This window comes from Drosophila subpulchrella, chromosome X (genome assembly GCF_014743375.2).
Source record: "Drosophila subpulchrella strain 33 F10 #4 breed RU33 chromosome X, RU_Dsub_v1.1 Primary Assembly, whole genome shotgun sequence".
NCBI lineage: Eukaryota > Metazoa > Arthropoda > Insecta > Diptera > Drosophilidae > Drosophila > Drosophila subpulchrella.
Window position 1 is genome coordinate 27278798 of NC_050613.1, and position 25911 is coordinate 27304708.

The window sequence follows — 25911 nt, forward strand, 5'->3', positions numbered from 1 at the left end:
TATTGGGGACACTTAATGCTAGCAACGCCTACTCGCCATTCGCTGGGTGTATACTATAATTTCTAGTTGCATTTTTGGGCATTTATTTTCACGGTTTACTTGTAGCATATTTCGCTGGCCACCACATACATTTAACTTTGCGGTGCTGGGTGTTAGGGGGGAGGGGGGGGAGGGATTGGTCAGGGGTCAGGGGTCAGCGGGTCGCAGCAGGAATTGCTCGACAATTGCCGCAGTCTTTGGAGAGTCTTCCCAGCGCGACAGGCAGTCGTAAATTAGTTGCGAATGGCAGCAGTGTAACACCATCAACAACAACACCACAAAACAGCAATCACACCAACAACCGAAGCAATAACAACAACAACAACAACTAAAAAGTTCCACCGTGCAGAGGGAGAAAAGTTCAAAAAGTCGAAAGGAAAAGTTCAGCAAAAGTGTGAGGTGAAATTATTATCAAGTGCTTGCCACAAAATTTGCGGTTGCCTTAAATTGGTGCACCTGTTTGCGCTCAAGCGAGAGTGTTCTAATTCAACATATCCACATGAAAGTATAGTTTCCTCGACCAATTATTCCAATTTAAAAGCGGCCCCCCCCCCTTTTTAAAGTGCGCCCCCAAAGCAGATGTTTTAACTAACTAGCATGCACAACAATTACAACAACAGTCTGGATCGACTTAAATTTTATTGAAAAATACACCAACATTAAAAATATGAATTATGTTAAGCGTATAACAAATCTACAACATTAAAACAAGCAAATGGGATACCCAACCAAAGGTGCAGTATAAAAAGATTGAGATCCCAAGCAATGACATCATGGTTATCAGTGCCATATAGTACTACGTGCCACTCCAAATCTATTTTTTCCCCACATTAAACAGTTCAGAAAACAAATGACACCGTCTGATGCCCAAAAAAGAATATAAACAGTCGTCCCATCAGTTCAGAACGCCGATTGACTTGCAGACAAACCCGAAATTCTGACTCAGAAGCCTTAACGTTCGATGCAATTCGGGCGGCTTCTGGTGGCGCTTGCCATTACCAATTATTTGCGCTGTTATCGCGACCTTCTTGTGCTGACCCCAATTTGGCCAATAAGGTTTCCTTGTCAAAATGAAAAAAAAAAATAAAAAGTAAATAGAAAGAAAAAAGTAAATACAAAGGAAAAGGGAGCCGCAAGCTTCGAGTTTCGAGCTTGTTGATTGCCTTCGCGTCTTGGCGCTGGCAGCTGATTGAAGTGCAAGGTGAGGCGGCGAATGGGGGGGGGGGCGCCGAAGGGGACGCCTCTGACAATTTCTCTCAGTGTTTTTCAGGGGAAAATGCAGGGGGTCCTTGGGCAGGTTTCTCTTTCACTTTTAATGGCAACTGGCATAATGAGCTGCTATGTGTGCCATGTGCCACCAGGCCAAATTCGAACTTGCTGCATTTGTTTTGGCCACTTGGGACCTGGCTAAAAAATACCCCGTCCGCGCCCCTATCGACGTCCTTTTTTTTTACCCCGCCCCTTGGCCAGCGTTGACACAATAAAATATTTGTTGTCGTTGCATTTATTGACGCATTTGCTCTTTTGCATATTTTGAATACTTCCATACCCTTTTGAGGAGGTATGTCAATTGGAACCGAATCTAATGCAGTGAGTGACCACCAAAATAAACACCAATTAAAGTAATTCGATAATATTACTCCGTTCGTATGTACGAGGAGGGGGAACACCGATCTAAGAAATCACCAATAAGGCTTCAACAAAAAAATAGACACCTTCAAGTGCATACACCAATAAAAGTTCACAATTCACCAATAAGTAAGTTATCAATCAAATCAATACATACACCAAAATTAGTTAAAGTAAAAGAAGTCACCAATTAAAAGTTCACCAATAAACAAATACATCTATTAAAATAACGTGATATCGTATTAAATAATAGTAAGACACTGAAAACAACTAACTACATTTATTTTAGTATAACCTACATCACTAAAAATTACACCAACAAAAGTACACCAATAAAAGTACTCCAACAAATAATACACCAACAGAGTAAAAACCAGGAGTATGTAAAACCTTAAGTATGTACAAAATGTACACCAATAAATGAACACTGATCAGAGTTATACAAATATATTTATTTCACCAATTAAAGTTACACCAACGAAACTTACAAAACAATAAAATCAATATATAATAATAAAGTGTCTCAGAAAAGTAATTAAAAAACAGAGTATTCACTATTTTCGCACCTCGTGTCCCCATTTCTCTCCCCCTTTTGCCGTTCTTGCTGGGGCCCCGCGACATGCGACAAAATAAAATGTAATTTCTCTTTCAGGCCCAGTTCCAGTTCCAGTTTGCAGTTTGCAGTTTGCAGCTCCCAACCCTGGCCAACATGCGACAATTCAATGCTGACAACAACGACGAAAAATGGCAAAAATAACAACCATAGTAACAACAAAATATGCAAATCGTAGTTTCTAGTTGGGCGAGGTCAGGCACACGGGGTTTGGGTTATTGACCAAATTGGAGTCAAGTGCAATCGTATTCCCGCCCCATCGAACATAAATAATTTAAGAGTGTGAAAACAATTTTTTCCCCTTTTTGTGACTGGCCTGTCCGGAATTTTGTTTAGATTGTATTTCGGTTGACTGAAAATAATTACAGCAAAAAAAAACTGAACTTTGTTATTTTTATAATCCCGTTCAAATGCGATATTCTGATTTTTAATTGTTATGCTTTTTTAAATGATTTTATTTTGATGTTAGTTTTGTGTCATTGCCATTGGTTTTGTTAGCCCGCTCAATAGTTTCTACAGCGACTGCCCTTTGTTGACTTTATTTATGCCGTACATTTATATTCAAATATGGGGCAGTGACATTTTAATTTCGGATAATTTGCATGCCAAAGGGATCAGCTGTTTGATTTTAAATCATAACTTTCCAAAGGTCTTCATTAAATTGAATATTTCTTGGGTAAACATTAGATTTGGCACAGTAATTGCTAATAACATCATGTAAATAATATCCAGTTGGTAAATTAATTTAAAAATAACACAAACATGTACTAATTATTTCTGTTTAGGCTTACATTTAGGTATATTTTTACAATTTTGTTGTTTAAGCATGTTTTTGTGGTTTTGTTACTTTAAATATTTTTTAACATTACACATTGTTTTGATTGCGTTTTTAAGATTTTGTTTAGCATTTTGATATTTTCCAGTCTTATATGAGTTTCAAATGATTTTTTGAGGCTGGTATTTTGGCAAGCAAGAACCAACGGATCGCATGGAGGGCACTTTTAGAAATTAGTGCCCTCCATCCAAGCCGCCGAATCAGGCGGTCAAAAGATCAGCCTCCTGCTTCTTAATCTCCGAAAAGTTGGGAGAATAGTTGGGGGATGTAAAGAAACTGGACCTGTTGGAGAGTTTGGTGCGCAGTCGCTTGCTGGTCACCAACTGGGACATCTTGCGGAGCGTTATGTAGTCCTTGTTGAGCATGCGGCACAGTTCGATGAAGGTGCACAGTTGGGGCGACTTCAGCTGGGTGGCCAGATCGTAGGCGGCATTGAGGACCTCCGTTTGCCGCTCGTACTTGTGGAGCACTGCATGCGACTTGGCCATCAGCATGGTGCTGAGGAACTCCCAGATCCGGCTATTGCATCCCCGTGCCTCGTCGATGGCCTTTTGGGCGTAGGACAAACTCTGGACGAAGTGGTTCTTCTGCATGTGCCGGTCGGCCAGTTCGTGGAGCAAGTAGCTCCTTTCAATCGGAAGGCGGGCAAATAACAGGCGTTTCTCCAGGTACTCGATGAAGTTTCTAAAACCGAAAAGTTATCATACAATTTAGTGTATCTTGATTCACTTTTCCTTGTAAGTAATTAAAATTTTTATAAAATTTGTATATTGTGAATTTATTAACCCTAAAATAGTGAGAAACTTTCCTATTCTTAAGCAGTCCGGAATTGTATACTATACTACTATATACACTGTATTTAAATAAATAGTACATTTAAATGAATATTTGATTATATAAAATTTGTATAAGTGTTACAAAAACAGTCAATCATATCATAATTATTAAATAAATGCTAAATGAAGGATAGTAATGTTGATATATTTTTAATAGTAAGGCTATACATATATGTATACTCTAACGAAGAATTTCGAAACCTCATAACTCTGAAATAAATATAACTTAGCCGTATGGTTTTCACTAAGTTAATAATATCGAGACTCACTGATCTGCCAATCGGTCGGTGCTCTGTTTTTCGGGACCCGCATAGGAATATGTGGATCGGTCCCCAAAGATGAACTCCGTGTGCTCTAGGGGCTTGGCGGTGGGTATGTTAAGCAGATGGCACATGGCGCCCTTGTCGTATGGTGTGACCCGCGTGGGCGGCAGGCGGTATCCCTCGCACAGGCTCAGGGCCAGATTATTGTACACCTCGTTCATGAACTCCGCTTTCCAGGGCATCAGACGGTTCGTCTTGATGACCACATAGCTGCCCATCACTTCCTCCACGAATTTGCGAAGGCGCTATTTGAATAACAAGTAAATATTCAAGAAATTGATATTTTAAATCTGGTTAGCCGTTACTCACCTTCAGGTCATGCTTTTTCCTTAGCACCTGAATGGTTTGCAGGATGCTTAGCATATTCCGCCTGGTCTGGTACTGAATCCTGAACAGATTCGATTCCCGCATGCGCGCCTCCATTCGGGGACTTCGCTGAAAGTACTCATTGTACATGGGACTCCGGGCCTGAAGCATACGGGTGAAGGTCTTTAGCCGCTGAAATGAATACTCCAGGTATGCGGTTCTATCCGGTGAGGAGCCAAAATTGTTGTCCAACAGGCTATTGGGATTTCGGCGAAGCGTTTTCAGAAATATAAAATCGGTCCAGTTGCGACCCAGATAGTTCTGATAGTAGATCTTCGTCTTGCGGCGCCTGCGTTCCATTTCCAGCGGGGAGAGCATCTCCTCCTTGCGATCGATGCTGCTCTGGACATCGCACTCGTTGCGCTCCTTCAGGATTTTCCACAGCGGTCGCTTGTCCGCCTTTCGCATCTCCTCCTGCTGATGGTCATAGAAGCCGGGCAACTGGGACGAGTGCTCCATGAAGAAGTTCGCCAGACTGAAGCCGGTGCAATCCTTGAGATTCTCATCGACCACCAGAAGGCGATTTTCGAAGGCCTTCAGTGCGGTGCCCGCATGCCTACGTACATTGTCGTGCAGCAGGCTCTTGTTGTCCTCGAACCGATTCAGATCGTACAGGGCATCGGCCAGTTCCTTGGACACATTGGCATTCCACACCTCCCTCACCTCCGTGGCCCGCACACTGTCCTCCAGGGCGCCCTGGGTAAGGGCCACCGATCTCTGGAACTTGCTGCGCAGATACAGGGCCTTGTGGTCCAGCCCCTCATGCTCTTCGATGCACTTGTCGAAATATGCGTGGGCAAAGCTGTTCTTTCGCATCCTCGCAAAGTACTGGCCCCAACTGCGGTGGATCCATCGCTGCTGCTCCTTCGGCCAGTCGATGTTCTCCCACGGTCTCTGATTCGCCACCAAAACGCCCGTCGGTCCCGATAGACTGGAGTCCTTCATCCTGCACACAAGTCTCCTCGTCGGTCAGGTAAAAAATAAATAAAAAATAACTACAGGGAAAGCCCTAAAAATACAAGTGCTACAAAAAATGAAACGAAACTAATTTGCCTCTCCTAAAACAGAAATTAATATGAGGGAAATGTCATGAATACATGCTAAGATCATGAAATAACGCAGTAACAGTAAAAACTTTCAAAAAATAAACCTTTTAAGAAGTTATAAAATGGAATTACACACATCATCCAGTTTATCTACAGCTTATGTAAGGAAACGTAAGTACGTAAAGTCCTTTTCTATCAGCAGCTGAACTGTACACGCTTTTCAAGAAGCACAATATTCGTTGAAAATGTGAGTATAATATATGTAAATCTTCATTAACGACAACCAATAACCATAACAGCAATAGAAAATCCAAATACAAAGTGGTGTGTACAAATATCAGTGCTCAGGATCACCGGCGTGGGGATCACTTTTGCTGGAAGGGATCCTTTTCGATGTTCTTGTCCAGCCGCTGATCGCCATCGGCCTCCACCTGCGACAACTGGCCGAATCCCTCCTCGTCCACAAAGCAGATCTCATGGCCATCGGGATCGCCGAGGATCACAACAGAGACGGTGGCCTTGCCAGGCGTATCCAGGGTGATCAGGGGCGTCAGGATGGCGCCGCCGGCTGCTGTCACAGCCTCTTGAAGCGGCGGCTGCTGGGCCGCCGGAATAGCAAAGGCAATTCGTCCATAGGCCTTGGCCCTGTTCAGTGGCTCTGCGATCTGGGTGATCTGCAGGGAGGCCTGCTCACCGCCGTAACTCAAGCGCAGGCTGCCCTCGCCCTCCTCGAGCACTTGCATCTGCAGCAAGTCGTGCCAGTACTTTCGCGAGCTCTGGAGATTGCTCACATTCAGCTCCACCGATTGGACAGGGTCGGAGCCAGCGGACGGTTGATCGATCACATAGAACTTGTAGCCATCTGGCGAGGTCAGCAGGCTGCCCGCCCTTCCAGCCACCTGCTTCACAGGATACGAGTGCTCGGCGGCCCGGGAAAGGATATCCTTGGAATGTATGGTCACGCCGCCAAAGTCGTTGCCTGAATTAAACAGGAAAATCTCCTATTAGTAGGGATATACAAAAACACACTAGACTTTTCTGCTTTCAAAATTTGCTTTCCTTTCTTTTTCTTGGTTAATTATTTGAATCCTGAAGCTTAAAAGTATTCACTAATAAATTTATTGAGAAATCATCAAGCAGTGTAAGAAGACCTCGATTATAAGTTGAACCCATACCACTTGCCATCTGTCTTAACTTTTATTATTTGAAAAACATGAGGTAAAATCAATAATTTATAAATTAATTTTTGTTCACACACATATGTATATCAAACAAATTAAATGAAAATCCAGTTTTAAAGCTTTGCCTATCACTTAATTTTTTGGTTAACATTAATCTTTAAGCGTTGTTATAAAACAACTTCACTGACAGTCTGATAGATTTCGGCCTCAAAGATAACTATTTGCTTACTCATAAAGCAAAAGATTATTAACCCATTATCTGCAAGGAATTATGCCTAGTCACATATCAAATAGCTATTAATAGTGGAACACTTAATTATAAAATTGTCGAGGACAGAACAACTCATTTGTACGTGCGGATAAGCCCACCGAATTTTACAAGTGGCAGCTAAACACGCTTCCGAATTATCAAGAACCACTTTGTTAAAATCATAGAGATTCATCGAAGGTGAAAAGAAAGTATCACGTGAGTCTTTGGATGTTTTCCAGAGAATTTAGTCTTCTAATAATCTATAAAATATAATATAACAGAATAAATAGGTAGACAGATTCAACATTTTTAAAATGTGAAGAGTGGAATAAATCCAGACTAACTCAATTTTCTGCACATATTTAAAAATCTCAAAGGTTTCGAAATTCTAGACAACTATTTGAATACTCTTGGACCTAAAGGGATATATTTAATGGAGATCATTGAGTTATTTGGTAGCCCTATAGTTACTTAATCGCTATTATGGGTTCAGGACGATACAATTTTTGTTATGTTTAACATATCTCACCCATTTCGTAGCTGCTCACTCCATAGTTATAAGTCAGCTCAATGACGAAATGCGAACTTTCGGGTCCATAACCCACCATCGTTTTGCTCCACCGGTTGTCGTAGGGCCTGCCAAGGGTTAAGGATTACCGGTTAGTCCTGTCCCAGGAGCATACCCCACCCATATAGTCATCTCCCTCGCACTCACCCGTTGCAAGCGGCATCGCATCCCTCCTTGAATTCCTCATGCCGCAACACCTGTTGCCGTGCGACAGAGCGAGATGGCAACAGAAAAATAGGGGGAAAAACGAAAGAAAAAAAAAAGCAATTTTAACATCGTCATTATACGATATTATTCGACATCTGGGCTTTTTAATTAGCAGACGCGCGACGTGGACAAGATTTTCAGATAAAAACGACAGCCAGACGTTATAACTGGCGATAAGAAAGTCTGCCGATTTCGGAAGATATCTCCCGTTTCCCCTCCGCTGCACCCCCTCGCTCACCGTCATTCCCAATATTTGGCGAAAGAAAAAGGCGTTTTTGGCCCTATCTCCGATTTTGAAAACGTAGTGCAGGGCACGTCCCGGAATGGCCGACATCTTTGGGGATTTATTCAGCAGGTTACGAGTTTGGGGGCAAAATGTTTGACGAGCGAATTTCGACCTTGTTTATGTACATTCAGGGCTGTGTGACCGTATTCAGAGCGCCAAATAATACCGACTTTCGGGAGCTTTCGGGTATATCGATAGTCAGTTGTGAAATATCGTGATATCGCACATCTCTATATTTTTTAAATGAATATATTCTTTAAATTTCAAATTAATATCGATTTAAGACTTATCCATTATTTCAGAAAATAGACATACCAAGGATTTATGAAGTATTTCAGTAAACGGGATATATAAGATCATTTAATACATTGTAATAGCAACGTTAAAAAACGCTTAAGGTTAAATATTCAACAATTTTCGCTGGGCATAGCACACCGTGGAATATTCGGCCATGATCGAGGCTACGATTTCTTGGGAATTCATCGATTATACACATATACATTGGATGGGCTTACTAACTTAACTCTAGTTCATCATAAGGCTTTCGAAGTGCTCGATTTAAGGTCATGAAAGTGCTCTTCTGACAGCTCCATTTGCGGATCGCCGTGCGGTTCTGCGTCCTGCTCTAACTTGTGCTGCCACTCGGGATCTTGCGGGTCCTCCAGCTCCAATTTGTGCTGCCATTCCTCCAGAGGACATTGCACCGGATCCAGCTCCCCATCCTGGCGATCTTGATCTTGTTGTCTCTCCTTTGGCTGCTTGGTTGCCTCGTTTGCGTGGCCATCCTTTGGGTGATTCCGTTTCCTCAACTTTTTCTTCTTGCGAAGTCGCTCCAGGTGCTCTTCCTGATCCTCCAGACTCTCCTGATCCTGGTCCTGCTCCTCCCTTCGCTTCCTGTGGGCCTTTCGGCCACTGTGCCTCCTTAGATGCAACTCCAGAGTCTGCCGCGAAACGCAGGGCTCCTGGCAATGGGCACAGGCAAAGGGCCACTCCGCGGCGGCCTCTGCTGCTCCGGCGCCAGCGGACCCGGCGTGCAGCCGCTCGTGCCGCACCTGCGAGGCGTGCGTGCCGAATTTCTTCTCGCAGTGGCCGCACTGGAACCTCCGCTGGCCCTCGTGGACCACCCGAACATGCCGACTGATTGCGCTCTTGTGGCGAAACAGCTGCGGACACTGCTCGCACTTGAATCGCTCCCAGGTGGGATTGTGGGTGCGCAGGTGGGTCAGCAGCTCCGTCCGTGTCACCTTGGCCACGCCGCAGTGCTCGCACACGTGCTCCTTGCGCTGGGCATGCCGTTTCAGGTGCTCGCCCAATGCATTCTTCGTGCTATACTGCCGGTTGCACAGCTCGCAGATGAGGTCGCGCAGCTCCTGCTGCAGTTGCTCCAGCTGCGGGTGGGCGTTGCGCATGTGGGAGCGCAGCTGCTCGTACCGGGTGAAGCATTTGTCGCAGCTGCGGCACAGGAACGGCTTCGAATAGCCCTGGTGGACGCTGCGGATGTGGGCTTCCAGGTAGGGTAGCTTGTACACCTGCTTGCCGCACTGATCGCAGGCCAGGCCGGCGCGTCTCTTGTTGCCAGCGGGCTGGTTGAGCTGCTCCTGGCTGTCCGCGTACTCCTCTTGGTACTGCTGCTCCCCTAGCGTCTCCTCCTCCTCCTCCTCTTCCTCCTCTTCCTGATCCTCTTGCTTCTCTGGCAGCTCCTCGGGCATGCCATGCGGCAGCTTTTCCTGCTCTGCCCCCAGTTCCTGATGGTTCTCCTTGACATTTTCTGCCATGCCTTCCTCCAGCGGCTCCTCCTTCACCTGCGGAAGCCCTAAGAAAGTATTAACCCTGGTTTAATCACCCGTAAAGGGGCATATATATCCACCCGGTCCATCGCCTGCCATTCGCTCAGCTTCTGGCTGGACTCCCTGGCCACCTGGCAGAGCTCCTCGAAGTAGAGGACCGCATTGTGGCACAGGTTGCATATCTCCGTGGGCAGGCCGTGCGGCTGCTGCAGGATGTCGATGTCCAGGAACTTCTGGAGGATCGCGATGAGTCGGGGATCGGGGCACTGGCTCTCCCGGTCCCGCAGGTGGCGCAGGCAGATCCTGCACAGGCGGGCCAGGTCGGTGAATGCGCTGAACATCGCTGCGGATCGTGGCCCTGAGTCGAAAAGCAGCCCTTTTATTTCCCTTTTTTCTTGGCCAATTATTTTTACACCCACTGCCGGTGTGACCAGAGCGGAGCGACACCTGTTGCACCGCTTGGAATCGGATCCGTCACTGTTTCGGTCACTCTTTTGGTCACTCTTTTCGTTACCGATCTATTTGTTGGTTCCTAATTTAAAATTACATTACCAATCATAAGGCTCCTTGTTTGTGCATAACTCCTTTATTAATTTCTAAATTAGTAATCAAATGATATATTTACATTGAAACTTATTTTAAGCTGCTTATTTGTATTTAAAAATGAAAAATCATATAAATTTTCTAGATTTCCCAATTAATTTCTTAGTTGCTGCTGTCTATGATCAGCATTTTGTTATATCCCCATTGAACAATTATATAAATTGTAATTCTAAATAAGTAAAGACTAAATGTATTTCCCAAGCCATGTAAGCAAGATTATCTAGATAAAAAAGTTTCGTATCCTGTTCCATTCGCTTATACTTGGTCAGCCCCATTTATTTCCCACTCTCAAGATAAGTAAAGCTGAAAAATAAAGCTGATATAAATAAACATGCATTTACGAAACAGCTTAAATATTCAATAAATCACAGTTTTCTCAAGATTTTTTATTATAATCTTTCATTAATTTATTGAAACAAAACAAATTTAAGGATTGTAGAACACAGATATTTAGTTAGACTTCTAAGAGCTTTATGAAATTAAATTTTATTTGAAATTATAGCTACTATCGTTATATAGAACTGTAGTTTTCCTGTACGGTTTCTTACATTTTACTCTTAGAATATTTTATTGAAAAGAACCCAAACTTTATTCATTTTGTCCTTACACAAACAAATTTACAAAAGATAATAAAATGGTATTTGATATTTTCCGCAATGCAATATTTATAAAGCTCACAACGTCTTAGGCCTAATCATCATTTCCACAAAGGTAAGCGAGTAGGTCCAATCCTCGACATACCAGGTACCCCAAGTAATTCCATTAGTGTTGTTGTCTTTGGTCCGACCCTCCTTATAAAACTTTCCATTTAGTTGGCTGTAATTTTAAGTGATTATATTAATATGGATCAATTGTTAGTGAATTAATGTTTTTACCTGTAAGAACAATGTCTATACCACCAACCACCATTTTCACTTCTAGCGCAATTTAATTCTTTATGTTCATCATTATCTCTGTCAAGTGTAGTAAACTTTTGGTTCCTATGGATACCTAGAGAGTCTCCGACTGTACCATTATATGTCCCTATCGACAACACATACGATTCCAGCTCACTTCCAATCTTAAAGTCATCATAATGAGCGTAGCCTGTGGATCCGTCCACCTTGCCAAGTTTAATGTAAAGTTCGTGAGAACGTTCCCGAGTCATAACATGCAGTTTCTCAAGCCCGATAAAAAACTCTCCTCTTTTATTTCCGAATCCTTCCTTATAGTCCTTCCAGGGTCGATGAAAGTTCTCGGAGCCGTCAAATCGTTTTTGAATAGTTAGCCAACCATCTGAACTGCAGGGAGCTTCGAATGTACCTATCTCCTTCAGGTTGATTTTGTAAATATCACTAGGACCTTTGCTGGGGCAGGAGTCCAGTCGATTGCACTTCAATAGATCATCGGTTATTTTGCTAATGGATTCCGTACACAATTTGTTGTGTAATGTTAAATTCACTACCTCGGCATTTTTAGCTTCTATCAATGCAGTTTGATTATTGACTTGGGAACCCATGATTTCAAGCCTACTTTCCAAATCTTTTAAAGTTTCGGTCAGAGATTTTACTTTGTCGTCATTATTCTGCTTCGTAATGCCTTTGATTTGGTTTTTCAGTTGTTCAATTTGACCACTGATCTGAGAGTCTCTGTTTTTTATTTCACCCTGCAGACTTTGAATACTTCCTGTCAATGTCTTGATCACTTCACGTTGATAATCGAATTCTCTAGTTTGAGCATCTATTAGTTCTTTCTTCCACTCTTCTTGGTTTTTTAAATTCTGAAGATCTTCGTACTTTTTTGCTAATTCCTCAAGTTGCCCATTGCGGTAGAGAACGGACTTCAGAACAGAAAAACAATCTCCGTTGCACTGATTTTCCGTTAACTGACCCGAATCTATTTCCGTAATTGGGGCTCCCGTGGCAGAAAGCTCATTTATAAGCCAAAACGACAGAAAAAACGTGAAGTACGATTTCATTTTGCTGGATCCGCCAACTTTAAACTAATCTCAGCACAGGCCATTTGTGCGGCTTATATAGGCAGATCGGCGTTTTTTTCGGAGCGATAAGCTGACATAGGTATGATTTGTAATCATAGAATAATAGTTTCTAAGCTGCGATAAGCCGATGACTGCAAACGTTATCATGTTTTTTAAGTTTGGGAATTTTTCGTTGCTTTTGCTGTAAAAATTGTTTTAGCCTTTGCCCTTTTTCCTCGAATCTCTGGGATTTTCACAGTGGTTTTATACAACAAAGCGTTTTAAAGATGGGAATTCGTGTTGATATATACATGTATTGCATATTCTACATCCTAAATCAATCTTTTCTTGGAGTTCTATGAAAATGTATTATTTAAAAAAAATTTTTATTTAGTGTATGATTCGTTTCATATTACTTTAAAAGTATTTTTGTGCAAAAATATACAAGAAACGAAATTGATATTTATGAATTTGAATTCTCATTGTGCGACAATTCATTAGGCGCAATGACAGTATATTTTCACAACCCTAATTATTAGGCCGGTAACAGAATTGCGCCTGAAATTTGAATTTTAGTATTGACCATATGGGGACATAGCTGCGCAAAAGTACGACCGTACGCACGCGAATGTTAGGTGGGTGACTCGGCTATCGCTGGCAACATTTTGGTGGGACCGTATATCAGGTGAAAAATATCTCGATATTTGATTATATTCACAAAATATCGATATATTTATATTTTCACATTTCTAACTGGAGGCCCTTACGTTGGTGCTATCTCCCTCTTTCTGGCTCTTACGTTGCTGACACTGACGTTATCTGGCTCTTACGTTTGCCGACAGCGGCGAAACGATTGCAACAATTGCGATATATAGAGATACTGGCGATATATCGGGTACAAAAGATGACCATATTTATTTTCATTGAAAACTATCGATATATTGATACCTTGACATATTTCATGTATTTTCACATCTCCAATAATTTGGTTAGTTTTTTTAGTTTTTAAAAAAAAGTGGTGTTGCCGCGATCGGATCGGATTCCGCACTACCTGGACTAACTGGTGCCCAGCAACGAGCAACGTAACCTTTGACCGCACGCCCTCCCCCCCCAGTGAAATGTCGCTGAATCCGCAGTACGAGGACATCGGCAAGGGATTTGTGCAGCAGTACTATGCGATATTCGATGACCCGGCGAATCGGGCGAACGTGGTCAACTTCTACAGCGTGAGTGTTGTTGTTGTTGTTGTGGTTGTTGTTGTTGCTGCTTCTGTCTCCTCCTTCCCACCGCCTTTATCCCCATCTGCTCCACCTCCGCATCCATCTGTTGCTGTCCCTCTCGCACGCAGGTGACGCGCGACGCGCCCTTGAAAAATTCCGCCTCCTTTCGGCAAAAAGAAGGAAAAGGAAAAGGAGAGCGGGCGCACAGCGAAAAAGAGCGCGCAAATAGCAGCTGGGAGATATATGTATATGTATTGCCGGGAAGTCGGGAGAATAGGACGAAGGGGGCGATCATGGGCGGCGGGGGCGGTGGAGCACTCGGTTCTCGAAGTTTCGGGTGACACATTACGCCCATGCTCGCATAAATAAAAACACACATACGAAATATATATGTCCAACATACAATCGAGGGCAGCGCCATAGCACCCAGAAATTTTATAAACATCAATATATATATATATATTATATTTTTATTTTAAGACAGAAAACGTTTGATATATGAGATTGGTTCCTATGACCAAAGTACAACTAAGGGCAGCACAATATCACCCAGAAAATATTTTTTAAAAAATTAAAAAATGTTTGACCAACATACAGCAATGATCTCCCAAAAATGTAAAAATTAACTTGGGGAAAAAGCAATGAATTTGATTTATCAAAGGCTCACTTAAGATATGTGTACATCATACTAATATCTGCACTTTGTCAAGATAAAAGCCTCCAAAAGACTTGAAGTATTGAACAATTTTAAGTTGAAGTGATAAATTAAACTATTTAGAAACAACAATGGAAATTATAGCAAACCGCTATCAGGCAAAATAAAAAAATTACCATTACCAAAAATATCATTCACATAAGCATTTAATTGAATTCAATGATCTAATCACACCTTCAATTACTTCCAGGCTACCGACTCCTTCATGACCTTCGAAGGTCACCAAATACAGGGTGCACCCAAGATCCTCGAGAAAGTTCAGGTAAGTGCTGATTCTACACAATCTGTGGGGCACAATATTAACACCTTGCGTTACTTGCAGAGTCTGAGTTTTCAGAAGATCACCCGAGTGATAACCACAGTGGATTCGCAGCCCACATTCGACGGCGGAGTGCTGATTAATGTCCTCGGACGGCTACAGGTAAGCAGATCGATCGCCACAAGAGGGAAACACAAATCATCAAGGGAAAACACCCACAACTTACTGGCGAAAAGAATGCGGGATGACTGCCTGTTGTTCAGCGGCGGTTGGAAGAATAGCACTGCCTATGATCGAATTTCATCGGTTTTCAAAATTGTAGTCCCTTTTTTGTTTTACCAACATTTGAACGCAACACATTTGCCACGTTATCAAGGCCCAGAAGACCTAAATAATGTTGTTCTTAACTTCACATACGATATTCTTTACTCGCACTGTTACTCTCATATATATACATATATTTTGTATGCGCTTGCTTGACTCTGCCACATTTGATGATTCCATGAAATACATGTCTGCTAACCAAAAGCTGTTTTAGGTATAATGTAGTCCTAAACATATTGATTACCCGCGATAGGTTCATTTTCTTAGAAAGCGTAGGAACGACTATTAAGTATCAAGATAACTATAAACCCAAGCACATTTTTAGCCAGAAAGTCTTTAGTAAATAATGATCTAAACATCCCAAACTAGAAATGTATAGTGCCTAAAAGGATAGCACCTCTATATTATCGATTTGAACACGATACATAGACGGTCTTCCAAGTAATCGAGAGTATAGGATATGAAATCATTGCTCGCACTCGATCAGGGTCTTGAACTCCATTTCCATTTCCCTTTGGGCAGTGCTATAAACCGACCGCCGCCGCATCGAATACACCATGTGCATTGTACACCATCTGTATATCTCGTATATCTCAACTCTGGTTACTATAAAACACATCAAAACCGATGCAGACCGATGAGGATCAGCCGCATGCCTACATTCAGACCTTCGTTTTGAAGCCGGTGGGGGGCAGTTTCTTCGTACAGCACGATATATTCCGGCTCTCGCTGCACGATGTGTAGCCCCACCGCCCACGATTTGCCACGCCCAGTCAACAGGCTCTATATACAAATCGAGATCCCGACCGAGACAAGCAGCCCAATCAGCCCGATCAGCCTCAGCCAGCAGCGACGAGACGAGACCCAGTTAAAAAGCGAAAGAAAACTATATCAAAGCGATAAGATAGTTCTGCTGTTTGTCGACCTTCTGCCGCCCAGCCCCGCCCACTCCGCCCACAAGCAAAAAGTCCAACTTCTTCCAATTGTCCTCACAGTACGTGAATGCCCAACGATAATTAACCAAAGCAAAGTGTTGCGCATTTCATTTCGAGCATGGTTTGCGTTCATTTTTGAGTTGGTTTGGTTCTTCCTAACTTGTTAGCTTGCAGTTGGTCGCTGGGAAGTGGGAGCTTGGAACCTTATGAATATAACATTTTAATGAGAAAGTTCCATTTGCACTGATATTGTGATAAATAGATGTTTATAAATGTCTTTCCTCTACATAAACTGTCCCTTTAGACATCATTTTCAAACTTATCTAATTTATTTACCGTTTGCCTTCTAAAATATCCTCAAACACTTTCAAAAATGATTGATATTGACGCTATACAACAGAAACACGAATTAAAAATATAAACTATAAGTGTTTATCGTGAAATACATGTTTATTCTATAGCTATAGTACTATATAACACCTTAAATACTTGCACATTAACAGAGGCATTGTTTTCAAACCATTGTTTAAATTAGTTCACGGTGTGATTACAATTAAAGTGTTTATTTGAAGCATAACCCATATTTGAGGGTTTAGTTTCGGGTCAGCCAATTTGCGAGCGACCACTGTACAGTGAACATACACCTGCACACGACCAATCGGCCGCAAGTTGTACTGTACACCCCTTTTCCTCTGACCCCGGCTTGAAACTGTGTGTTTTCCTTTCCGTTTCTAACTTAAAACCCCGAAATTGGTTATTCGCACGCTTGTTAATAGACTAAAACGATAAAGTTTGATTGACATTTGATTGATATACGTACGATTTGATTGTTTTGCAGTGCGACGACGATCCCCCGCACGCCTTCTCGCAGGTCTTCGTCCTGAAGGCCAACGCCGGCACCTTCTTCGTGGCCCACGACATCTTCCGCCTGAACATCCACAACTCTGCCTAGGAGCCCCCCACTCCGCTGGAAGTGTGTCCAAACTATTTATCCGCACCACTAAGCAACACACACACACACACACACACTCAACCGACATCCAAAGATGCCCGGCCCCCAACGACATCAACTGGCCGGCAGTGGAACTCAATAGAAAAATAAAACTAACAATGCAAAGCAGTAGCAGCAGCAGCAGCAGCGGTCTCACGTTTATCAACAGATGAAAAAAGCAACAGAAATGGATGAAAAAACACACAGTAAAAAGAAGAAATTAAATTGTAACTACTATTACGATGTAAACAAAATGGGCCACCAGCTCACCCATTCTTGTGTCCCAATGCGCCCGGTACTCTCGATTTGCGGGGCCCCATCGAATTGTATGTTCCGCGAACACCTGGATCTCGGGATCTAATTTAGCTAGGGCTATCAAATTTGGCATGTGGTCTGCTACGAGCTTGCTTTTCATTTTCCCAGGAAAATAATCAAAAACCGCTAGCAACTACCTGCCTTAAAATTGATTGTTTGCTTACATATTTCCCATAGATTCTATACACTTTCAATTGAGTCTTATTCGATTATGTACTGTAATTATTGAAATACATTTAGATAGCCGTATTGCAATGTTTTGTATCGAATACCCACTTCTTAAACAGTGGTCTGAGTACCGGGACTATTACATGGTCGAGAATATCGACTCTAGCTTTCTTGTATGACTAATTGAGTGATGGCGAATTACTTTTTATTGAGACAAAAAAAAAAAAAAGAACACTTAAATATAAAGATTAACGTTAGCAGTTAGCTTGTTTTTTTTCATGATTGGTGGAATTTCAATTTAGGGCGGCGAAAAAAATATGCGTACTTAAAACTATTAAATGCATCAAAATGAAGCTCCAGAGGATTTGGCACAGTGGTTTCCGGCTGAAAGTGATTCACTTGTCGCGAAATGTGAAGACGGCATCGAATCCGAACAGCACCCCGTTGACGATCGACAGCGAGGCCTTGATAAGCGCGAGGTCCCGGGTTCGGGTTCGGAAGGAGAACTCCCAGGCCTCGATGATGAACACACCGCTGGCCACGAACAAAGTGCAGCCCAGGACACTGAAGAATATGTCGATGCGCTTGTGTATGGGAGCCCGCATCAGAACACCTGTATGTATTGATTATTATATATATAGAAGAACTTAAGACCTTTGTTTTTGACCAGCAAACATTTGTATCAAAGTGTACCTGCAAAGACCCCAATGACCACTATGATATAGCCCGTAAAGGTGCCAGTGGCCAGAAACGATGTCATTATGTCCCGATCGTTGAAGCTGTAGAAATGAAGCACTAGGCACGCTACCGCAAAGCCCTAAAAATATAATAGAGATAAGAAGGGGATTTTCATTTATGATCCTAGAAATAAATTGTTATAATTGTTGAAAATCCAAATTTGGATTCTCCTAATTATTCCCAGAAATAGGTTAATAATTCCCAAGTTGTTTTTTGGAGAGAGATTTTGAATTGTTATAAATATTTATAATCCAAATCCGTGGAGTAACATTTCTGGAAATCGGTTTATAATTCCCAAGTTTTTTTTTTGAAAAAACAATTTTAAAATTCTGAGGTGCGATCCGATGCGATCTTAATAGTTACTTGATTAATTTGACTCTTGTACATTTTGGTGCAATATCTAGTTTTCCATCACAACGTAAGGTATCACTTGAAAAAAATCCTTTACCAATTCCAGAAACTTGACCACATTGAGGCGGCCTTTCCGCTCGCCGTGAGACATTTTGTGAAACTGCTGCCGCTGACAGTCCTCGAAAATGTGGTCCAGTTTGAAAATCGGTATACCGTAGCCCAAAAACCGATCTGAACTATACCGCTTGGCTTCAATTCCGGACGTGTTCGCGACGACAGTGCGCTGGATAAACTGATTCGAATGGATGTCAGATAGAGCATGCAAATGCTACTGCAGTTGGGCGCAGTCACAGAGTCACAGCCGCCGAAATTAATTAATTACACTTAGGAAATAGGCTTTTCATTCGTGGCCCCATCTCTGCTTATCCGTTGACGTTTACTACTCGGGCCTCTCGGGCTCGTCTGTGAAGTGGACACCATCTGGGTTTTCCGCTGTAAGCCGCACTCGAGCCCCCATCCCTTAGAACCTGATTGAGTGGAGCATAATGACTATATGTGCATATATGGTAGGCATGCTTGGGTCGGATCTGGGTAACCGCCCTATAGAATCATTGTGTTCGCATTACCATTACCCCAAATTTGCTGGCAGAAGGTTAGGCCCAAGATCGGAGCTATTTCCCGGAATTGGGGCCAGCGGGTTAGGTCGCTAATTTTGAGATGGCTAAGTGGATAATGAAAACATATCGTTTTGACGAATATTAGGTGGGGAAATCGCTTTCTTAAATTATGATTACCACGAAACTAATATTTCGATGGGTTATTATGGGAAGTTTATGCGATTTCGCTAGATATTGTTAGTTTCTGATTGTTTCAAACTGCTGTAGAGGTAAATTGGAACATGTTTTATTTAAAAATATAATCAGAAGTCAATTTAGAGTATGAAACCCCAGTATTTTAACCATGCTTTAATATTCGTATCGTGTTACGGATCATGTTGTACGGCTATATATATTTTTTAAAATATTCCTCTATCAAGTATTTAAGTCACATGTTTTAAAAATATAATCAAAAATCCATTTGGAGTATGAAACCCCAGTATTTTAGCCATGCTATTACTTTTGTAGAAATAAAGTATTATATTCGAATCGTGTAATGGATCATGTTATACGGCTATTATATATTATTTAAAATATTCCTCTATCAAGTATTTAAGTCACAGGTTAAACCTGTTTGCGGTAGCGTTCTACTACGCTCGATTTTTAGAATGTAAATAGTTTACTGAAAGCTTTATTTAGTAACTAATGTTATAACGATTTATGGGGACTTACAATAGTCTTATCAAAGGCGAATATTGATATGAATCCACAAATACAGGTGCGCTTCTAATCTACATTCGGTCCTTATCGCCTGACTTGTACGATGAATCCATATTTTAATTTTCAATTAGAATTTTTATGATTTTGTTGAATAAATAGAACGAAATCTAATTGAGCTTTGCGAGCTTTTTGTCTTTGCAATTTGATGGTAATTACCGCCAATTCGTTTGCTTTTGTAGTTCCATTTAATGTTAATCGCCGGCACTTGACAGCAACGACAGCAAAACAAGTTATGGCAAGGAACTATGAATGATGATCGAAAACCATACCCTCAACAGGCCGCAGAAAAAATACTTGGGAATTATAAGGTTTCGAAATGTATTGCTTTTAACTATATAACATATCCCACAACAATTCTATTTTGTAGGTTTTGTCATCTAGCCAAATATATTAGCAAGTTGAGTAGAAATAAAAAATATAGGAAAATCGCACAAGTATTGTAGAACATATTCTAGAACTGCTAATCTATTCGATTTAATGGTTCGACTAAATATTTGGGAAGTTTAGGGACACGCTGAGTTCCTTGAAATCGATATACCCCGCTTACAAGTCTTTAGGGTATCGACGACTTCTACTTTCCAACGCGATCACAACCGATTTCAGTAAGCAAGTGCACCTGTAGCTCTCAAAATGCTTAATCCCGAACTAATTTCCCTGGAGAATCAGGTGTTCCGATGCTACCTGGGATGGTCGGCTGTATTGGTGCTCAAGATCTTCGCCACGGGCATTTATACGGGGCTGATGCGTTTCTTTACGGCCGTAAGTAATATTTTGTCAAGTTTTGGGCTCAATGCTGCATAAGCTACATGATATCTACATGAAAATGGGGTTCAAATTCGTGTTTCTACAGATACTCAAGTCATACATACACCAGCCGTCAGTTGAAGACAATTGGGAATTTTAAAGATATTTGTTAATGAAAAGGTTTTAAACTAAAATATTTCCTAAGCAGGTGTTATAGACATATTTACTAAAATCCCTTTATATAAAATTACTACTATAAATTACTATCGCATTTCAAACCTTAATGTATCATTTAAACATAACAGTGCTGTGCAGTGCTACTATTATGACCGCTGCTGTGTTTTCGAACTCGACATTCGCCGTCTCAGTATGACTAGGCACTTTATCAATTAGTCAAAGCGAGAGGGCAAATCGGCAAAAGCTTTTCTGTTTGCCGGTATAAAAAAAGAGAGCGAGTGCGAAATGCTGCTCATTTGGTTTTTTAGCGGCGTGCAAGCAAGCTGCAGTATTGGTTAATCAAATTTTGAAAAAAAAACCAAAAACAGAGGAGATAACACAAAAAATGGCCAGCCCCGTGGAACTGCTCAGCCTCTCGAACCCCGTCTTCAAGAGTTTCACCTTTTGGGTCGGTGTTTTGGTCATCAAAATGCTGCTCATGAGCCTGTTGACCGCCGTCCAGCGATTCAAGACGAAGGTGAGGGGGTGCTTTCGCACAGTGGGGTCAAAGTCTAGCGCCAGTGAAAGTTTGAATGCACCCGACTAAACAGTTTAACCAATTTATTTATATTAAACTAAAGTTAATAGTATACATTTAAATTAAAGTATTTATATTAAAAGGTTTGGGATGTCGACCCCTAAGTATTATCTAGTTATCTTTAAAGTGCCACACCAAAAAACAACTTGAGAATTATAAGCATAAGATGTACTTGTACATATTGTTTTAATCTCAAACAGTGAGATTAATGTTTCGCGACAGTGAAAGTAAAAGTAGCTTAAGCTAATTTAAAAAAAATCATATACATAAATCCCAGTGACCTAGCCAAACAGTAAACTTGGTAAATAACAACATAACAATGTTGTTTTTAATCTTAACACTTACCTGTAAAATCAGTCATTAAGATGAAAGTAAGATTTAAAGCTATTAAAGCTATTATTGGAAACATAGGTTACCCTTGCTTTTTAAAACGTTTTAATGCCTTTGGTTGAACTGATATGATACAGCTTGTTCCGATAAGGCTGATTCGACTTTTTTATAAGCATACAAACATACATGGACTACGACTTAGGGAAGTTCAAATCTGTCCAAAGTTACGATGAGACTTCGGCTTTTTGTACCACTGCTCATCTGGGTCTGCAGATCGAAGGATATTTAAGATGAAGAATACTAAATTTCCATTCGTTTTCAGACCTTCGCCAACCCCGAGGACCTGATGTCGCCCAAGCTGAAGGTCAAGTTCGACGATCCGAATGTGGAGCGTGTGCGTCGTGCCCACCGCAACGACTTGGAGAACATCCTGCCCTTCTTCGCCATCGGCCTGCTCTACGTCCTGACCAACCCGGCCGCCTTCCTGGCCATCAATCTGTTCCGGGCCGTGGGCATCGCCCGCATCGTCCACACGCTCGTCTACGCCGTGGTCGTGGTGCCCCAGCCATCCCGCGCCCTCGCCTTCTTCGTGGCCCTGGGCGCCACCGTCTACATGGCCCTGCAGGTCGTCCTCTCGGCCGCCTTCTAGGCACATAGGTCTAGTCCTTCATGTTTTTTTCCAAACCCCTTTTTTGAATTAATTCCTTAAATATTAAAATACATCGACCTCGGCTTCGGTGCTGTTGGAGGATCACAGCCAGTGAGTGTTTTCGTTTTGGGGACACACCAAAGACGGTTCTCAGTGCAGTCGATTGAAAGTGGGAAAGGCAATCTTGTTGTTATTGCTGAAACTAAACTAACAAGTGTAAATGCCATATTGTAAATATAAAAATTTATATTTTATATAATACATTTACAAAATTGAAAATCAATTGTTAAACTAGAGGTGAATTTAAAACTTTAAATTTCCAACCATTTCATAGGCTTAAAACCGCCTTTTAGTTTAAGATAGAAGACGTCCCTAGATGTTTTACAATTTTGTTCAATTTTTCGGGCATCCGTAAGGCAAAAACGATAATTGTTATACACTTGCAGAGGTTATTATGATTTCAATCAGAAGTTGGAAATAACATTTTTTAATTAGTTCTGAATTTCGAATTTAATTTTAACAAAATCGGACAAATATATCATATATCTGCCTAGGAACGATCGGAAAATTGGTGGGAAAATAATATGAAACAAATAATAGCTTCGGTGTTTTTTGACATATTATCTTATACTATTGGGAATATAATTTTTTGTATTTTTAAAAATTTCGAATTAAATTTAATAATTATAGCTGCAAGGGTAAACAAACTTCGGCTTGCCGAAACTAACTTCCTTTCTTGTTTTAAGTTATATATTATCGATAAGATTTTTTATATATTTTCAGAACCCACATTGTTAGGCCGGTAACCAAAACAGTTTAGATATTCACTAAATCACAGTTTTCTCAAGATTTTGTATATTATTTTTCAGTAATTTATTGAAACAAAACAAATTTAAGGATTGTAGAACACAGTTATTTTGTTAGACTTCTAAGAGCTTTATGTAATTAAATTTTATTTGAACTTAGAACTACTATCGTTATATAAAAGTGTAGTTTTCCTGTACGGTTTCTTACATTTTACTCTTAGAATATTTTATTGAAAAGAACCCAAACTTTTTTCATTTTGTCCTTACACAAACAAATTTACAAAAGATAATAAAATGGTATTTGATATTTTCCGCAATGCAATATTTATAAAGCTCACAACGTCTTGGGCCTGATCATCATTTCCACAAAGGTAAGCGAGTAGGTCCAATCGTAATTATGCCAGGTACCCCAAGCAATTCCATTCTCTTTTTTGCCTCTGGTCCGACCCTCCTTATAAAACTTTCCATTTAGCTTGCTGTAATTTTAAGTGATTATATTAATATGAATCAATTGTTAGTGAATTAATGTTTTTACCTGTAATAACATTTTTTATACCACCAACCACCCCCTTCATCGCTAGCGCAATTGATTTCTTTATGTGGATCATTATCTCTGTCAAGTGTAGTAAACTTTTGGTTCCTATGGACATCTAGAGAGTCTCCGACTGTACCATTATATGTCCCTATCGACAACACATACGACTCCAGTTCACTTCCAATCTTAAATTCATCATAATGAGCGTAGCCTGTGGATCCGTCCACCTTGCCAAGTTTAATGTAAAGTTCGTGAGGACGTTCCCGAGTCATAACATGCAGTTTCTCAAGCCCGATAAAGAACTCTCCTCTTATGTTGCCGAATCCTTCCTTATAGTCCTTCCAGGGTCGATTGAAGTTCTCGGAGCCGTCAAATCGTTTTTGAATAGTTAGCCAACCATTTGAACTGCAGGGAGCTTCGAATGTACCTATCTCCTTCAGGTTGATTTTGTAAATATCACTAGGACCTTTGCTGGGGCAGGAGTCCTGTCGATTGCACTTCAATAGATCATCGGTTATTTTGCTCATGGATTCCGTACACAATTTGTTGTGTAATGTTAAATTCACTACCTCGGCATTTTTAGCTTTTATCAATTCTGCTTGATTATTGATTTGGGAACCCATGATTTCTAGCCTACTTTCCAAATCTTTTACAGTTTCGGTCAGAGATTTTACTCTGTCGTCATTATTCGTAATGCCTTTGAATTGTTGTTCAATTTGACCACTGATCTGAGAGTCTCTGTTTTTTATTTCACCCTGCAGACTTTGGATACTTCCTGTCAATGTCTTGATCATTTCACGTTGATAATCGAATTCTCTAGTTTGCGCATCTATTAGTTTTTCTACTTGGTTTTTTAAATTCTGAACTTCTTCGTTTTTTGTTGCTGATTCCTCAAGTTGCCCAATGCGGTAGAAAAGGGGCTTCAGAATAGAAAAACAATATCCGTTGCACTGATTTTCCGTTGACTGACCCGAAAATATATCCTTAAATGGGGCTCTCGTGGCAGAAAGCTCATTTAAAAGCCAAAACGACAGAAAAAACGTGAAGTACGATTTCATTTTGCTGGATCCGCCAACTTTAAACTAATCTCAGCACAGGCCATATGTGCGGCTTATATAGGCAGATCGGCGCTTTTTCGGAACGATAAGCTGACATAGGTATGATTCATAATCATAGAATAATACCATGAGTTTCTAAGCTGCGATAAGCCGATGACTGCAAACGTTATCATGTTTTCAATTTTTGGAATTTTTCAAAGCTTTTGCAGTAAAAATTGCATTTCAAATATGTATTGCCTTATTTTCTAAGAGCGATTGGAATTCGTGTTGATATATACATGTATTGCAATCTTTTCTTGGAGATCTATAAAAATGAATTATTTAGATAAACCGCCAACTTTATACTGATCTCAGCCAGTGGCGGATCCAGAGACGATTCTTGGGGGGGGAAATTGAACTTATTCTTCGATTTGGGGTTCAAACTTATTATTGCGAGAGAAATACAGTACAAATTATAAAACAAAAATTATCCATCCCAATTTTTAGGTAAACAAAGTGGTTACAGAGAATATTTGCAGAGAATATTTTTCTAGCAAACAAGTAAAATTTTCAGGTTCTATGGTTCCAAGGGAGGGGGAAATTTCCCTAATTTCCCCCCCCGTGGATCCGCCACTGTCTCAGCACAGGCCATTTGTGCAGCCTTTATAGGCAGATCGGCGTTTTTTCGGAACGATAACCTGACATAGGTATGATTCATAAGCATAGAATAATACCATGAGTTTCTAAGCTGCGATAACCCGACGACTGCAAACGTTATGATGTTCTCAATTTTGGGAATTTTTCAAAGCTTTTGCAGTAAAAATTGCATTTCAAATATGTATTGCCTTATTTTCTAAGAGCGATTGGAATTCGTGTTGATATATACAGGTATTGCAATCTTTTCTTGGAGTTATATAAAAATTAACTATTTAGATAAACATGAGAAAAAACTACTCAGCCGACTTCCTTGAAATGTTAGCGTGAAATATCTTAATGTACACTATACTATTTAGTGTATGATTCATTTCATTATACCCTTGCAGAGGGTATTATGATTTCAGTCAGAAGTTTGCAACGTAGTGAAGGAGACGTTTCCGACCCCATAAAGTATATACATATATTCTTGATCAGCATCACT

General features: G+C 40.9%; 8 protein-coding genes across 13 annotated transcripts; 2 read left to right on the plus strand and 6 right to left on the minus strand.

Moving 5' to 3' along the window:
* Nucleotides 1-2128: 2128 nt before the first annotated feature.
* On the minus strand, nucleotides 2129-5780 carry LOC119556490. Of its 2 annotated transcripts, none has more exons than XM_037868747.1 (3): nucleotides 4585-5780; nucleotides 4222-4520; nucleotides 2129-3800 (listed from the first exon to the last, which is right to left on the minus strand). In XM_037868747.1, the coding sequence occupies exons 1-3, from the start codon at nucleotides 5584-5586 to the stop codon at nucleotides 3317-3319; spliced, it is 1785 nt and encodes a 594-aa protein (XP_037724675.1). In that variant the 5' UTR covers nucleotides 5587-5780; the 3' UTR covers nucleotides 2129-3316. The 2 variants fall into 2 exon arrangements, with proteins under 2 accessions (XP_037724675.1, XP_037724676.1); XM_037868748.1 differs by lacking the exon at nucleotides 2129-3800 and adding an exon at nucleotides 3905-4162.
* Nucleotides 5781-5926: 146 nt separating this feature from the next.
* Nucleotides 5927-8325, minus strand: LOC119556491 (glyoxalase domain-containing protein 4). The gene is made up of 4 exons (XM_037868749.1): nucleotides 8132-8325; nucleotides 7834-7883; nucleotides 7648-7754; nucleotides 5927-6666 (listed from the first exon to the last, which is right to left on the minus strand). The coding sequence occupies exons 1-4, from the start codon at nucleotides 8225-8227 to the stop codon at nucleotides 6053-6055; spliced, it is 867 nt and encodes a 288-aa protein (XP_037724677.1). The 5' UTR covers nucleotides 8228-8325; the 3' UTR covers nucleotides 5927-6052.
* Nucleotides 8326-8517: 192 nt separating this feature from the next.
* Nucleotides 8518-10408, minus strand: LOC119557833 (zinc finger protein 771). 2 transcript variants are annotated; one of them, XM_037870795.1, is made up of 2 exons: nucleotides 10047-10408; nucleotides 8518-9981 (listed from the first exon to the last, which is right to left on the minus strand). In XM_037870795.1, exons 1-2 carry the CDS (start codon nucleotides 10305-10307, stop codon nucleotides 8713-8715), a joined length of 1530 nt encoding a protein of 509 aa, XP_037726723.1. In that variant the 5' UTR covers nucleotides 10308-10408; the 3' UTR covers nucleotides 8518-8712. The 2 variants fall into 2 exon arrangements, with proteins under 2 accessions (XP_037726723.1, XP_037726724.1); XM_037870796.1 differs by having other exon boundaries at nucleotides 8518-9992; nucleotides 10047-10285.
* A 614-nt stretch (nucleotides 10409-11022) lies between these two features.
* Nucleotides 11023-12556, minus strand: LOC119556005 (angiopoietin-related protein 7-like). The gene is made up of 2 exons (XM_037867769.1): nucleotides 11445-12556; nucleotides 11023-11385 (listed from the first exon to the last, which is right to left on the minus strand). Exons 1-2 carry the CDS (start codon nucleotides 12524-12526, stop codon nucleotides 11244-11246), a joined length of 1224 nt encoding a protein of 407 aa, XP_037723697.1. The 5' UTR covers nucleotides 12527-12556; the 3' UTR covers nucleotides 11023-11243.
* Nucleotides 12557-13495: 939 nt separating this feature from the next.
* LOC119556009 (probable nuclear transport factor 2) lies at nucleotides 13496-17713 on the plus strand. 2 transcript variants are annotated; one of them, XR_005219950.1, is made up of 5 exons: nucleotides 13496-13752; nucleotides 14652-14723; nucleotides 14784-14882; nucleotides 15678-16038; nucleotides 16818-17713. XR_005219950.1 is itself a non-coding variant. In XM_037867776.1 (4 exons), the coding sequence occupies exons 1-4, from the start codon at nucleotides 13645-13647 to the stop codon at nucleotides 16929-16931; spliced, it is 393 nt and encodes a 130-aa protein (XP_037723704.1). In that variant the 5' UTR covers nucleotides 13505-13644; the 3' UTR covers nucleotides 16932-17713. The 2 variants fall into 2 exon arrangements, 1 of the variants encoding a protein (XP_037723704.1); XM_037867776.1 differs by lacking the exon at nucleotides 15678-16038 and having other exon boundaries at nucleotides 13505-13752.
* LOC119556008 lies at nucleotides 17670-19984 on the minus strand. 2 transcript variants are annotated; one of them, XM_037867775.1, is made up of 3 exons: nucleotides 19871-19984; nucleotides 18147-18270; nucleotides 17670-18066 (listed from the first exon to the last, which is right to left on the minus strand). In XM_037867775.1, the coding sequence occupies exons 2-3, from the start codon at nucleotides 18211-18213 to the stop codon at nucleotides 17849-17851; spliced, it is 285 nt and encodes a 94-aa protein (XP_037723703.1). In that variant the 5' UTR covers nucleotides 18214-18270; nucleotides 19871-19984; the 3' UTR covers nucleotides 17670-17848. The 2 variants fall into 2 exon arrangements, with proteins under 2 accessions (XP_037723703.1, XP_037723701.1); XM_037867773.1 differs by lacking the exon at nucleotides 19871-19984 and adding an exon at nucleotides 18640-18871.
* A 529-nt stretch (nucleotides 19985-20513) lies between these two features.
* LOC119556007 (microsomal glutathione S-transferase 1) lies at nucleotides 20514-22506 on the plus strand. 2 transcript variants are annotated; one of them, XM_037867772.1, is made up of 2 exons: nucleotides 20514-20677; nucleotides 22069-22506. In XM_037867772.1, the coding sequence occupies exons 1-2, from the start codon at nucleotides 20549-20551 to the stop codon at nucleotides 22393-22395; spliced, it is 456 nt and encodes a 151-aa protein (XP_037723700.1). In that variant the 5' UTR covers nucleotides 20514-20548; the 3' UTR covers nucleotides 22396-22506. The 2 variants fall into 2 exon arrangements, with proteins under 2 accessions (XP_037723700.1, XP_037723699.1); XM_037867771.1 differs by lacking the exon at nucleotides 20514-20677 and adding an exon at nucleotides 21138-21356.
* A 710-nt stretch (nucleotides 22507-23216) lies between these two features.
* LOC119556006 (angiopoietin-related protein 7-like) lies at nucleotides 23217-24795 on the minus strand. The gene is made up of 2 exons (XM_037867770.1): nucleotides 23737-24795; nucleotides 23217-23677 (listed from the first exon to the last, which is right to left on the minus strand). The coding sequence occupies exons 1-2, from the start codon at nucleotides 24792-24794 to the stop codon at nucleotides 23536-23538; spliced, it is 1200 nt and encodes a 399-aa protein (XP_037723698.1). The 5' UTR covers nucleotide 24795; the 3' UTR covers nucleotides 23217-23535.
* Nucleotides 24796-25911: the final 1116 nt, after the last annotated feature.